The 14,839-nt window shown below is 34.6% G+C and overlaps 1 protein-coding gene across 1 annotated transcript in view; it reads left to right on the top strand.

Annotated features, from left to right (window-relative positions):
• The window catches only part of LOC129747018 (restin homolog), a 52,215-nt gene that overhangs the window by 11,014 nt on the left and 26,362 nt on the right, over positions 1-14,839 (top strand). The window contains exon 2 of the mRNA XM_055741031.1: positions 6,776-6,993. Within this exon, the coding sequence (XP_055597006.1) occupies positions 6,776-6,993 (218 nt within the window). The remainder of the gene's footprint in view (positions 1-6,775; positions 6,994-14,839) is intronic.

The raw sequence follows: 14,839 nt of genomic DNA, 5'->3' as shown, positions 1-14,839 counted from the left end.
ATCGGCTAATTCGGCAGAATATACCATATTTCTACCACCGATATTCTTAATTGTATAATCGATATGGGCTATGAAATTAAGCTTTTCATCGACTTGTATTCCCAAATATTTGACTTGGCGCACTCTTTCGATGGCACAACCATCAATGAACAAATCTGGACAAACTCCAATCTTCCGATTACCGATAACCATCCAGTTGGTTTTGTTTAGATTTAGACATAATTTTCTACGTTTCAGAAATTCTGCGATATTTTCCAAATCGGCATTTGCCTCTTCAATTAAAAGCTCTAAGTCATTACCATTCCAGTAGGAGACAGAATCATCAGCAAACAGTTTAAGACGACCATATCGTAGGCAGTTTTTCATATCATTAATATACAATATGAATAACAAGGGACCCAGGACACTTCCTTGTGGGACACCTAGATTATTTTCTCGAAATCTCGAATAAGATGAACCATATTTTGTTCTTTGCATTCGGCTATTTAAGTAGTCCTTAAACCAGTTTAGAGCCGTTCCGTTGATACCTATTCTTTCTAATAGTTCTACCAGCTTTAGCCGATCAATTGTTTCAAAAGCTCTCTTGAAGTCCAGAAATACTGCAACTGTGTAACGAACGTTTTCCATATTTATCTTCCAATTTCGAAGCATCAAATTTACTGCGGACTCCGTTGAGTGCTGCTTTCTAAATCCAGATTGCTCGTCGATCAATATTCCTTCTGACTCAATAAAAAGTAGAAATTGCTTTTTTACTGCCAGTTCAAGCACCTTTTCTTGTATTTCCAACATGCAATTTAGCATACAATTTAGCATCTCTCGCATTTTTCTCTTTCTGAATAGGAATAACAGTCGAACGCTTCCACGTATAAGGTATTTTCCCTAATTGTAGACTGGTATTGATAATATGTCTCAACTGATTTGCTATTACCGGTAGAGAATCTTTAAATACATTCAAAGAAACATTGTCGATCCCAGCAGTGGACTTCATATTTTTTACGATTTCATAGAACTCTTCATTACTTACTATTTCAAACGAACTTAAACTTCCACTATTGTAAATCACATGATCTGAGTAGAAATTAGAACCAGTCGGAATGCTGTCATGGATTTCCATGACACTGTCAATGAAGAAGTCATTAAACTTCTCTGCAATTTCTGTTTCGTCCGTGATTTCAACCCCATCGAACAAGACGGAGTCTTCTCTGGCAGCATTTGAACTTGTTAATCGTTTGATTGTTTTCCAAAGTACTTTACCATTTGTTTGGTTTCTTTCCAGTTCATCTTGAATCGCTTGGTTTTTCGCTTGTTTTATTTTACGCGAGTATTCATTTCTTACAGTTTTGTATTTTCGCTAACTTCTTTCGCTATTAGTTCTTAAAAATTGTTTATACAGATTGTCTCTTTGTTTTTTCATATCCCTAAGGTTTCTGGAGTACCATTTAGCACCCGAACCTGTACCATTAAGTACGAGTTTTTTCTTAACCTTTCTTTGGAATACAAGTGCATTAACACTTTCCTTTATTAATAAATCGAAACATCTTACTGACTCATTAAAGTCCGTGTTTTTCAAGGTTGACATACCTGCCTCAAGAAGCTGACGAAAAACATTGCCATTATACCGACACCAATCATTTACAGTCTCTTGAATTTCTGGTATGAAACTGTCCAGTTCAAATCCAGCATTAATATTTATTGTCTCATGATCCGATACGCGAAAATCTGGAATTGCAGACGCTTTAGCTCCCTTCACATTCGTGAAAACCAAATCAATTCTAGTGCTGCTGGAAGGAGTTATTCGAGTGTCTTCATTAACAATTTGTCTTAATCCGTTTGCCTCCATAACACGTTTAAGGTCTCTGCACTCTGCTTCGCTATTGTAGTTGATATTGAAGTCTCCACAAACAAAGTTATCGATTTCATCTATAACAATTTCATTTAACCAAGTATTTTCCAAGATATCCAGAAAACGAGCTTTGCTTGCACTCGGAGAATGGTATATTCCGCCAATAACGAATTGTTTTTTTTTCTTTTTTTAATTTTACTGCCAGAATATGAATTGGAAAGTTAACGCATTAATTAACATTATTATTGTGCAAGACGTTTGCATGTAATGACCCAGCAAACATTTAAGAGGGTATATCGCAGGAACAACAGAATTAATCAAACGAATATACCAGATGAAAAGATTGTATTAAACTTACCAAAATAGCATATAGCTATAAAAGTGGAGGCAATATATCTACAATGACAAGATTTTATCGATTCGATTTCCCCACAAAAAGCAAATATACAATTTGAAGTAATTTGAATAAAACGAAAAAAATAAAAATTCCCCGACCGAGATTTGAACTCCAGCCTTCGAGTTGTCTGTCTGGTATCTTACCACGAGGCCAACTCATCAGTTGAAATGATTCGCGCTATAGCTCTATATGTAAGATATTCTGTTCACGAACCGGTCAAAGGAAGAATGAAGGAAGGATCGCCCATTTATCGTAAATCAGTTCACTCAAATCGTAAATGTCGAATTAGCGTATTCTCAACTATTTGGAGACATATTTACGAATTGACTAAACTGCTATCCGATTCAACTTTTTTTGGGCAAAGCTTGTCGTAAATGAATGATAGAAAATCACTCAATACCAACTTGTTTACGATGGTTATTGAAAATGTCTAAATATTCGATTTGGATTATCATTTCTATTACGATTCCATGTTAGCTGGGGAAAATGAGGAGATGTTTTTTTTACCTTTATCTTGCGTGATCTGTATTGAACATCCTTACTGACATGTTTCGATAAAAAAAATTAAAATTTCATGTGATTTTTTTTAATTTTCTTCTCATTTTTTTCGAAAAATGACGTTATTTGATTAACTTTATCTTTGTCCAGAATTTGGCCTGAAAATTTTGAAATTTAATACCTAGATTTTGAATTTCTCAGCCCGCGAAATGCGGAAGAAATCATTCATTGCTTACTCTCGGGGGGGGCCCCTAACTCATGTAAAAGAAAAAAACCAATTTAGACATTATTTTACAAGGGCCCCTTTTAGCTGTTAATTTTCAAGTTTTCATTCCGATTTACTAGTTTTAATTTCTTTTCTTTTTTTTTTTTTTTTTTTTTTTTTTTTTTTTTTTTTTTTTTTTTTTTTTTTTTTTTTTTTTTATCAAGACTATGATCACACTACGGTGTGTTTAAAGAAGTTGTTTAAAAGAAAAAAAACAGTAACTCATTTTTTCTGAGAAATGAAAAGTATAGCCTTTTCTGATCCATGTTTTGCTGAAATTCAAATATTTGGTCGATGAGTCTCCATGCACTTTGAGCATAACACTTTTGTAATAAAGTTCAAAATATGAAATATAGTTGTAAATAAAAGTACTTGCACTTAAATCCGTACATCTTCGGGTTAATAACAGCAGTTTGTTTTTGCTCATATTGAAGGCGAAAAAATTTATTTGAACATGATTTCTGAGTAAGAATTGTAGAACTGTAGATATTTGATGAATAGGAAGGGCTTCCTATATAAATTTTTGCAAAATTCGAGAAATAATCAAGTAAATGGAACCAAATTTGACATGGGTGAATATTTGGGTACAATAAATGTTATTTGGGACTTCGATTATTTGGGACACCTCCCATTTTATCCCCCAAGTGCCTAGGATAATCAAAATCAGGGATAAAATCCTTTTTCATATTCAAGCTCTTCCAGTTATCAAAATTCTTTCAGTTGTCAAAATAAAAGGATAAAAAAGTTAATGTTTAGTTGAAGATCACAATAATACCTTTAAAGGGTGATACGGTAAAAATTTGGTCAAGGTCGTGTAAATCAGTGAAATCGTTTATTTAAAAAATCAAATCAAATTTCTTTTTCAAGTTTATTTAGTATAAAATGCAGGATAAATATTCAGTTAGGTTTCCGCTTTTCCAAATCCAAATTGCCGGGCCTAACGCTTACCCCTGCCATCAGATTTGGTACAGCCATTTTGTCCACCTTCTTCGCCGCAGAAAGCCAGTTTTCCTTGAACAATATCCCAGTATTTCTCAATTGGGCGGAGCTCTGGCGTGTTGGGAGGGTTCTTGTCCTTGGGAACCACCTGCACGTTGTTGGTGGCGTACCACTCCATGACCTTTCAACCGTAATGGCATGATGTCAAATCCGGCCAAAACAGTACGGAACAACCGTGTTTCTTCAGGAAAGGCAGCAGACGTTTATTCAAACACTTTTTCACGTAAACTTCTTGGTTGACAGTCCCGGAAGCTATGAAAATGCTGCTTTTCAAGCCACAGGTACAGATGGCTTGCCAAACCAGATAATTCTTCGCGAACTTTGACAGTTCCATGTGCTTGAAAATATCTGCTACCTTTCCCCTTCCTTTTGCCGTATAAAAACTCCTGTCCCGAAAGCTGCTTGTAGTCGGCTTTGACGTAGGTTTCGTCGTCCATTTCCACGAAGTCAAACTTCGTCAGCATCGTCGTGAACAGCTTCCGGGATTGCGCTTTGGCCTTCATATTTTGTTTATCATCGCGATTTGGAGTCATTACCTTCTTGTAAGTCGATAGTCCGGTTCGTTTTTTGGCTCGATGCACGGTTGTAGACGATACACCCAGCTTATTTGCGTCATCTCGGAGAGAGAGGTTAGGGTTTTGCTTGAAACTACCGGCAACTCTCTTTGTCGTCTCAGCGGCTTCCGGTTTTCGATTTCCCCCCGATCCAGACTTCCTGGCTGTCGACAAACGTTCCCCAAACACTTTAATTGCATTTGTAACGGTTGATTTGGCAACTTTTAGCGATTTTTCCAGCTTTGCGCGCGAGTAGCTCGGATTTTTACGATGCGCGAGCAAAATTTTGATACGCTGCTCTTCTTCCTTGGACGACATTTTGACAACTGAAGAGTGAATTCCAAAATCAAAATAGGAGCAACATTCTACACACACACACCTTCAAAATGAGGGGTGTTCAGGTTTTTTAAATGCAAAATTGAAAGAAATACGTCAAGTTGATATTGACCAAATTTTGACCGTATCATCCTTTAAATATTTGAAATACGTTTTACGGTACGTAAATTAATGTGAATTTCAAGTGACCGTAAAGTGAAAATTTTCTTAAATTAGCAGTCAGGTGAATTTAAAGTGACCAAGCATGTAGGTAGTAAGTGTATGATCAGGTCATTCACATATTTCTGTAAAAATGATATTTCTTTAATATGTTTTGGTATTCGAGAAGACAACAATGTATTGTTTAAGGGTTGTATTTATTTTAATTTATTTTAATCAATCAGACATTCAGAATTTAAAATTATATTTTTATTCGTTAGTTTTGCCCAACAGTTGTGATCCGATTCTAAGAAGCAATAATCGTCATGAAAAGCCTCCCCGGAATCTAAAAAATATCAAACACAAAATGAAAAGATACAACCATTGATTGGTTTATTAAACTAACTTACAACAAACATTGCAATGCTCGCCTGGATTATTGATAGTTTCTAATGAAAGTTGCAACTTTTCCTTATCTTCAGTTCGAGTTGTTTTTTGGCGAATCGCTGCAAGTTCCGAGAGACATCGTCAACAAGCTTTGAACACATATCATTGATATAAATCCAATAAATAACCACTTTGCTTTACTTCCATGCTCTGTTGAGTTCAATCGAAAGCAAAAGAAAAGCAATGATTTCTAGTGTAGTCGATCGATGATAGAATTTCAAGTGCCAGTCACTTAAAATGAGTAGATAGATATTGGATTTACCTTAAACTTAAGAGAGAGAAAAATTAAATGTACATGAACCACTTGAAAGGAAGAAATTTACTTATCCCTTCTTTTGAATGAATTCTCAAGTGTATTTTAAGTGTGATTATGGGTTTAAAAGTTTTGCAGCATGAATCAGGCAAGTTTATCGTTGAAGGTACTTAGATTTTGGGTCTTGGGTTTAATATTTGCTAATTAAATATTTGAGACATTATAAAGTTTTAAATGTTTCGCAACTACTTTCTAAAATTTAAGAAAATATCATAGAGACCAGTACCTAACAGAGTAAAAAAAATCAACTACTTTTGTTTCCCGGGATCCCGAGAATTCCCGGGAAACGGATCGTAAAATTTTCCGATTCCCGAGAACGCTTAAATGGCTGGGAAATGGACAATCTACCTGTTACATCAGTTATCTGATCACCAATATTTTTTTTTACAGTTTTCAATGCATTTGTTTGACAAAGTATGAATAATAAATCGGGCTATGGTTGCTATTAATAAGCCGCGAATTGTAAAGAACCATTAAACGACTAATAAAAAGAGATAGATTATTTGTTAGGTATCGTGAAAATTGTTGAATGACAATTCTGAGGAATCTAATTGCATTATTTCGTGTAGCAGTTGCTTGAAGTCCCCCGCAATAAACGAAAAATGGGGAAAACCTAATTGTGCATATTATAGTTGGACAATGTTTCCGAATATGGCTCTATTACCGGGTGCAACTAATAATAGTGAAACAGATCCTGATGTCAGTTGCATATTTTGTGCTTCCCAAAACGTGTTTGGTTTTGCTTTTTTCTGGTATAGGATGTTCATGTCGGTCTGCGACACATTTATTGCGCAGTTTCCATGTTTTAATATCACGTCATTTGTTTCGTCCTAATTAAATGGCTTTTCGCCGTTATTCTATTTGTTGCCAGCCATTTTCACCTCGATTTACGTTGAGTCTTCTCAAAGCGCTTGTCTGTACCGAGTCTCATTTGTTTTGTTTCGATTTTTTTTTTTAATTTTTGCTTCGTTGTTTCCCTTTGCAGCTGAAGGCAAAGCTGCGCCAGATTGAGGACTCTCTGCACGAGCGCGAGCTGCAGATAATGTCCACCGATCTTCGCCGCGAGTACGAACGACAAATGACCAACATCCGCAATCTGCGTGAACTGTACGAAGAACGTGAACGTGTTTCCCGGATGGAGCGTGACAATTTGCTCCGGCAGCTGGAGCTGCGCAAGAACGACCTGGACGCGGAACTGGAAAAGTAAGTACCTGCACAAGGTTTTCTTTTTTGTAATGGGATTTAAAAAAAAACTTAAAAAAGGATACCGAGGAATTGAAGTTAGTGAAATGTCCAGGTGATACAAAAAATTAGTGATATTTGCTACTTCAGTTGATTTTAAAACCCAAGGAAATGAACAACTAAGTTATAGCAGTGCCCAATATTAAAGTTTACAACCAAAGTGAAGCCTTTAAGCATTCCCGAGATGACAAGAACGTTTCCATCAAAACAAACTCACAGAGAACATAAACCGGAAAGCTCCGAAACGCGCAAACTTCAGCTGTTCATGTTTTCAATTTGTTAACTGCTTGTTGCTATTAATATTCATTACGCTTCGGTCGAGTTCCACAACGGAATTAAAGAAAAAGAAAAATGAAGAGACATAGAGAAAAAAAAAACCATCGGTTTTCCACACCGGGTGTTTTCATTTTAACCGCACGCTGCTGCCGGCTGTCATGTCACAAAGGAAAACGTATCGTGTCGTTGAAAGAGTGACGCCTCGTGTCGTGCTGCTTCTGTAAAATGATTTGCTCATTTTTCCTTAGCGTTCTCTCTCTCTAGAGGAGGCTTTGTTCAGTGTTGTTAAGGGTGTAATGAATAATGTGTGCTGCGCTGGGATCATGATGCTTTTTTGAACTGCCTTAGCAGCCATTAATTTGATAAAATATGTACATAGGTACTTCTTTTATTATCATTGAAAATGGGCATCAAACAATGAAGTTTATAAAAAAAAAAAAACTAAACCCTCAGTGAAAGAAAAGTTATGAAGACAATATGCACATGTTGAAACTTGACAAGAATATATTGGCTCTCAGAATTAGCCAAATGGATCGAAATTTTTTTGTCTGAATTTTTTATTTGTATTTTTATTTAACATCAACCAACATACACGGTGGCTTCACTCGATTATTCCAAGGATAAGTTTTAAGCCCTGGTTTAACAGATTGAACCTGAGTTGAGATTTTATTCGTATATTCTCCCGTCTCATGTCCAATCACTATTCCTGCGGTACTCTATCATATAAATATTGCAATTTTTGTGGCTGTTGCAAAAATTACCACGACATCGAGCATATCGTTTGGTCGTGTGAGGTCCACCTGGCCGCTAGAGCGAATTTAATAGATTCTATTTGGGTTCAAGACCACCCTGTACCCCAGTGAGAGATATACTAACTGCAATAGACATGAATTACATTATTACATTTTCGAAATATACCTTTTCATAAGAGCTATTGATCTTCGTCTATAATTCTTTTTATTATCACGTTTTCCAATCTATTTACTGTTTTATTAAAAAATTGACGTTCCAGACCTTAGCAAACAATTGTAAACATACAAAACGAGTTTGGCTCCTTAAAGCCTCAATGTGTGAGCCGTTTCAGATAAAGAAATTACAAAAAAAATCAACATACAGGTTTTGCTGATTCAGTCCTATCCATTAAAGAGGCTAGGTCATTCGGCCGAAAGTACCCAGCAAACATTTGAGGAGGCTTTATCCACAAAAGAATTACCTATAGGTACCAGATAATATACCAGATTAATTGATCGTTATTCACTTGAAAAATTGTATATAGCTACAAAAGTGGAGGATATATACAAACCTACCTGTAGTATATCTATTATATAAAATTCTTTTGTAACGGTGTTTGTAGTACCACTCCTCCAAAATGATCCAAACGATGCAAATGAAATTATTTTTAGAATATTCTGTAGGCATGCGAATCAGTTCATATCGAATAAAAAACACACAAAGTTGCATCAATTGTTTGTAATAATTAAATTTGTAATAATTTGAATAAAACAAACGTCATGGCTTCCATTTTTTCGAGTTTTTTTCCTTTGGGGATTTGGTTTTTCGTCTCCATGGTCGAGGCGTCACGAGAGGGTAGTGACCATGGTATAGCATACTGATTAGTGGGAACATTTGGGCGCGTATTTCTCAAGGCTATGAAGCGTAGATGTGATTTTTTCTTCTTGATTCCTATCTCGTTTGAACAGCACATAACTATAAATGAGGCCTGGATGTGACCTAGATTAATATTTTGCCGATTGAATCAAAACCATATAAACGGTTTTAAAAGTTAAAACTATTTTGATTTCGTGTTAATTATAGCAGCAATTTTGTCTAAAAAATATGAATGTAATACTGATGCCATAATATTAACTGTCATGTCACACGGATAAAAAGTTCAAAGGCGGCTTTTAGCCATGAATATTCTACTTTCTAAGAATTTTCTGACCAAAATAATTCAGCATTATACGAGAATGGTCAGAAAGGGGTATCCCGCGTGTTGAATCTGAAGTGCATATTCAAAACTATTAAATGACTTGGTAAACGAAGGTCTTTTGTTTAAAACACCATTGAGTAAAAGTGAAGTATTAAACATAAACTTATACTGCAGAAAAACTGCAGATACATCAATGAAATTTGATAAAACAACCATAAACACGTATTGAATTTGTAACGCATCTGTGAATAAGTTCAGAAAAAGAATTGTGTTTTCACTTGCCTCAATAAACAGGAAAAATTGTAACATATAAACAACTTTTTGTCAACATTTTACCACAGAGAACCAGAGAACGGGCCCCGAACAAATATGTGTCGAATCCGTGTGTAAGAATTTGAATCGTCGGCCATTTTAAAACCGTTAAAATTAGCCTAAAAACAGCACCATCTAGTGGCTCTTAGCTAAGTGACTCAGCTGTTGTTGTCGATTTTTTTTTGACAACAGTTGAGAACACTCAGAACATAAATAACCCAAAATTTACTTCCAGGTGGCACCAAAACAGAGTTCAGCTAGTTTTCTTTTTTTGGGGTGTAGAAAAAGCAACATAATGAAATTTGCAGCAGGAACTATATGCTCTTTGAACGAAATCTTTTTCTTTTGGCAATGTTACCTCATTTGGTACTCGTTTTGTATTGAGCCACTGATTTAGTTTGAAAAAAGCAAACATTATTTAGTTGTTTGAAGAGAAAGTTCATATAAGATTTTAATTATGTGTCTGTTTTAATATGAATTATAATTTCAAAAATAGTTCAGTCAACATTTGCCGCAGAATTTCTGTATGATGTGTTAATTTATGATACCCCTCTAATGGATTAACTCCACTTTTTGTTTAGGATCAGATTTTTTTTAATCAAATTTCACTCATAACAACATTTTAAATCTTATTTATCGAAAGTATCACCACTCATCTGCGTTCGAACATTGCGCAATTCTAGCTTGTAAACATCGCGTCATTTCTGCCAGGATAGGACTTCAGTACCTACTTCCGAAAATATTCGAAAATTGGAATAGCTTCTTATCGAATTAGGCTTCTTAGACAGAGCAAAGTAATGGCATGGACGTTACCCGGACACCTAAGAATCCTAAGAATTGAAGGGAATAGCAAAAGGCATTTAAAAGCAAATCGATATCAAAATTTTATAAATTCTTCAAATATTACCCCCTTCTATTATACTTATTACAGATATCCGATAACACCATGCGCCAATTTTTCATCAATCCTACCGAGATAACAATTTTGTGAAGATAAAGAAAACTGAACGAATTATTGAAATTTGTGTTCATCATCGAAATTTATTCTAAATTATAAAAAAAATCAATTTAGTCTTGATGTAGTGAATTTCATGTCGACAAAAACAAACACAGGCCAAAAACTGAAAAACCATATACAATTATTTTAATACCCGATTGAGTGACTGAATATAAGTTTGGCTTTGAGCGCATTTTTCATTCGTTGAAGGTACTATCGTCTGAGCGTGTAGAAAAAATGAAAAAACTAAAAGTACCGGTAACGACATCTGGTGGCTCTTAGCTAAGTTGCAAAAATGGCGTCGTTTATTTTGAAATCACGGTTGGTATTTTTACACACGGTTGGGGCTCCAGCCCGAACTCTGGTTCTCTGTGATTTTACTTCCAACAAGAGTTTGTTGCGAACTGATTTAGTTTTGCAAAAAAAAAGAAAATTGATTTGTTTTAAATAAAAATTTACATATTTTCTCCTTAGATTGATAAAAACTCAACTATTATAAAATCCCTTTGCACTTGACTCGGTGTATCTGAATTGAAATGAAGAATGAAATAGAAAAATAGGAGCAAAATAAACTTTAATAAATGTTTGCCTTCGCGATGTTTACATGAAAATTTTTAGAAAATATTCATACCACTGTCGAAACATTAACAAATTTTTTTTCTCGATCCATTCAATTTTCGAAAATCTGCTTTTCAATCGATTTACAATGAACATATCAAGTCAGTTAGCTCAAATCTCAGAAAGTTTTAAAATGCAAAAAAAATAGAGAAAATAGTATAGTAATTCAGTTGAATAATAAAATTTAAGCATTTTTTTCTCCTATGAAAACCATTTTTTTTATTGATTCATACACTGCAAGAAAAATTAGTGTAATTTTAGATCGAAAACGATGCACGAAAACGGAACATCGTTTTTTATCTAAAATTCTATTGAGGCGTGTAAATTTAGATCGAAAACAATTTAGATCGAAATTTAAAACGAAAATGGATCAGCTTATTGTCGTGTAAAAATAAACAACGATGTAAAATTTTTGAAGTTTTGTTCTGGATGTTTTCAATTTTTGTTGAATATCCAGGTTTTGGATGTTTCATATGCTATTAAAAACAGTGATAAATTTTTTGAACAATTTATTTTAAATAAACAGTACAAAAGTAAATTTAAAAAATTCACCCACTATCATCACCAAGAGCAGGGCCAGGCAGGTACTTTATTGGACTCGAAGATGACAATAATGAATCCTGATCATATTTTAACAGTCATCGTCACCAGTATCAAATTTTGTTCCGGACAATCATGGTTCCGGATCCTCGTCACTGCAAAGAAAGAAGAGAAACTCATTTTAAACATCTTTGGTTTATCGCTTGAAATTTGACTTCATATATTTACCTAATCGGGATCTTGTGTGTTTTGCCTTCTCGGGCATCGATTTGCTCTGGCTTACATTGATCCGTTAAACTATCGCGAACTGCTTCTAACTTTGCTGTTCGTTCTAGAAAACACCATCGCGTGTCAAAATGATTGAACTTAGTCTGCGAACAAAAGAAAAACAGTTGATCTGTCATACTTTACATTGTTTAAGATGTAAATTTAAATTTAAAAACATATTTTTCAATCAGGGAGTATAAATTTATACCAAAAGAGCTCAATTTTACACTTTTTCATTAAAATCAATTAACAATAAATCAAAAAGGTTGTAAAATTACATCTTTCCACAATTACACTGTGGAAAAAAAGATCCCTCTCATTTTAGATTCCGTATACTTTTAAAATTTTTTTTCTGTGTAAGATAACAGCTTATCCATATGAATTTAATTTGCAATTTATACTGGAAGAAATAAAAATATATTAATTTTCAGTATAACGTATCGTCGTCGTCAGATGTCATTCATGCTTTTTGGCATAAGTTGTAATGTACGAGATATGTTTCTATGATTGTTGCAAACCTTTCTGCATTGTGAAGTGTGAAGAAAAGAGGGACAAAGTGAGTTCCATGTAGTTGCGGTGCTTAGCTTGAAAACTAATTAAACATTCAGAGCTTCAATAAAAGTTTGTTGACATAAATCGAGAACTCAACAAACAGAAAGAAGCGGGATTTTTGCGTATGAATAATTTGAGGCTTCTTTATTTCTGGGTGGAGTCGGAAAGAAGGAGGCAAGTTAATATTCATATTATATTTGGCATAATTTGAAAACCTCTTTTTGTTTCGATTTTAGTCGTTTTACCATGTTTATGGCATTCGCGACTTTATCAACGGTGCAGTTGGCGGATGGTTATTGAAAAACTTATCCGGTACAACTGTGTTCGATGTTTGCTCTTGGGCTCGAACTCGCGGACATCGGCTCAGGAGACAATAGACTTGCCAACTGAGCTATATCACAAGCCCATAATTTGAAAACTTATCAGTCAAATAAATTGAAATATTACGCCCTTTAGGTACTAAAAATTATTTAATAGTAGTTCGTGACCACTTCTTGCATTCGAAAATGGAAAGGGCTGTATGTCCGTATCATTATAACATATATTTTGAAATCGTTATAAACTCTATGAAGTTTTTAAAAATAGAGTTGAAGTTTCAGATCTTTAAAAATAAATCTAGGAAAAAATTTCTCGAAAACATTATTGAAATCATCTTTGTATACTAAAAAGCGAAACTTCAGTTAAAGCTCTCTTTTTAAAGCGTTTGCTTCTTAATTATACTGAAATTTGGATTGAAATGCTGCCTAGGAAATAAGACAAAATTTCAATTATTTTAACAAATTTGATTCAATTTTGGAAGGTGTAGCAAAGCACACTGGGTCAGCTAGTATGTACATATATAAATTCGTTTCTGTCTGTCTGTTCCCTATAAATAGACTCAAAAACTACAGAACTTATTCACGTGAAACTTGGCAGGTGGAGGCTTCTAAGACTAGAGAAGGTTAGTATAATAGTTTGGGACCCCTCCCTCGTGGTGGAAGGGGGGAGGGTGTCTCTCAAATAAAAGTAATAAGTCTTCATAAATTGAGAAATTATCATGCAGATGAAACCAATTTTGACATGGGAATGTATTTCGGTAGGAGTATTTCAATACGAGAAATGTTTCTATGGTTATCCAGCAGGGACGGTGAAATGGGGGAGGGGAGTTTCCATACAATGTTTATACATAACTCGAAAACCTATCGAGAAAATGGAACCAAATATGGCATGGGAGGGTATTTGAATATGGGAAATGATTGTATGATGAAAAGAGGCTCCTCATTTCTATTAGCGGGGAGTTATAAATGGGGGGAAGGGCTCCCATACAAATTTTGTATAATTTGTGAATTAATCGAGCAAATAAATCCAAATTTGGCATCAAAGGGTATTTGAGTATAAGAAATATTTCTATGAATATTAAGCACTCGTCCTTTCATCCAATGGAGTGTAAATGGGTCTTTCTAATATGCTTTTGTATAATTCGACAACCAACATAACCAAGCAAAAAAAACAAATTTGAAATGGGATTTTTTGCATAACCCGAGAATTAATCTAATAAATGGTAACAATTTACATGAGAAACTATGTTTATATGGTTTTCAGATTATTTAAGACATCACCCTTCTTCTAGTGAGCAGGAACAAAGGAAGAGGGGAGGATGGCCCAATACAATTTTGTTAGCATAAGTTCTCAATTTGTGATGACAGCAAATCGAATCGAGTATATAATGGAAAGGTATTTGAGTACGAGATATGGTTCTACTATTGTTATAATCTTTTTCAAATCTTTGAAACAAATTGAGTAATCAAGTTTCAGAAAATTAGTTTAAGTCTTCTTTGTATTGCAATTCAAAACTCCAGCTGCATTTTTCATTCTATAGCGTAAAGATGCCAGAATTTTTCAGCACGTATCCGGGTCCGACAAATCCAGACAATTTTATATGGAAACTATAAATCCGGGCAATATCCAGACATATTTAGTCAAAAACAAAAAATTACTCATAAACAAAATTGAAAAAAAATTCGAGCAAATGGAACCTAATTGGCATGGGAGGATATTTGGATGTGGGGAAAGGTTCTATGATTGTTTGAGACTCCTCCCGACTTGCATTGGGAGGATAGTAAGAGGGAGGGACCAACACTATTTTTTACATTAACTCGATGACTGGTCAAGCAAGGGGAATAAAATTTGGAATGCGGGTTATTTATAATTGGGTGAACGAAATGTTCCCAAGAAGATCTTTTTCCATTGGATATTCAGAAAAGGGAAGGCGACTCCCATACAATTTTTCGCGTAATCTGAGAAATAATCTAGAAAATGAAACTGAATTTGACATG

Source organism: Uranotaenia lowii, chromosome 2, assembly GCF_029784155.1.
Source record: "Uranotaenia lowii strain MFRU-FL chromosome 2, ASM2978415v1, whole genome shotgun sequence".
NCBI lineage: Eukaryota > Metazoa > Arthropoda > Insecta > Diptera > Culicidae > Uranotaenia > Uranotaenia lowii.
Note: the sequence above shows the minus strand (reverse complement) of the source record. Positions and strands in the feature narration are given on the sequence as shown.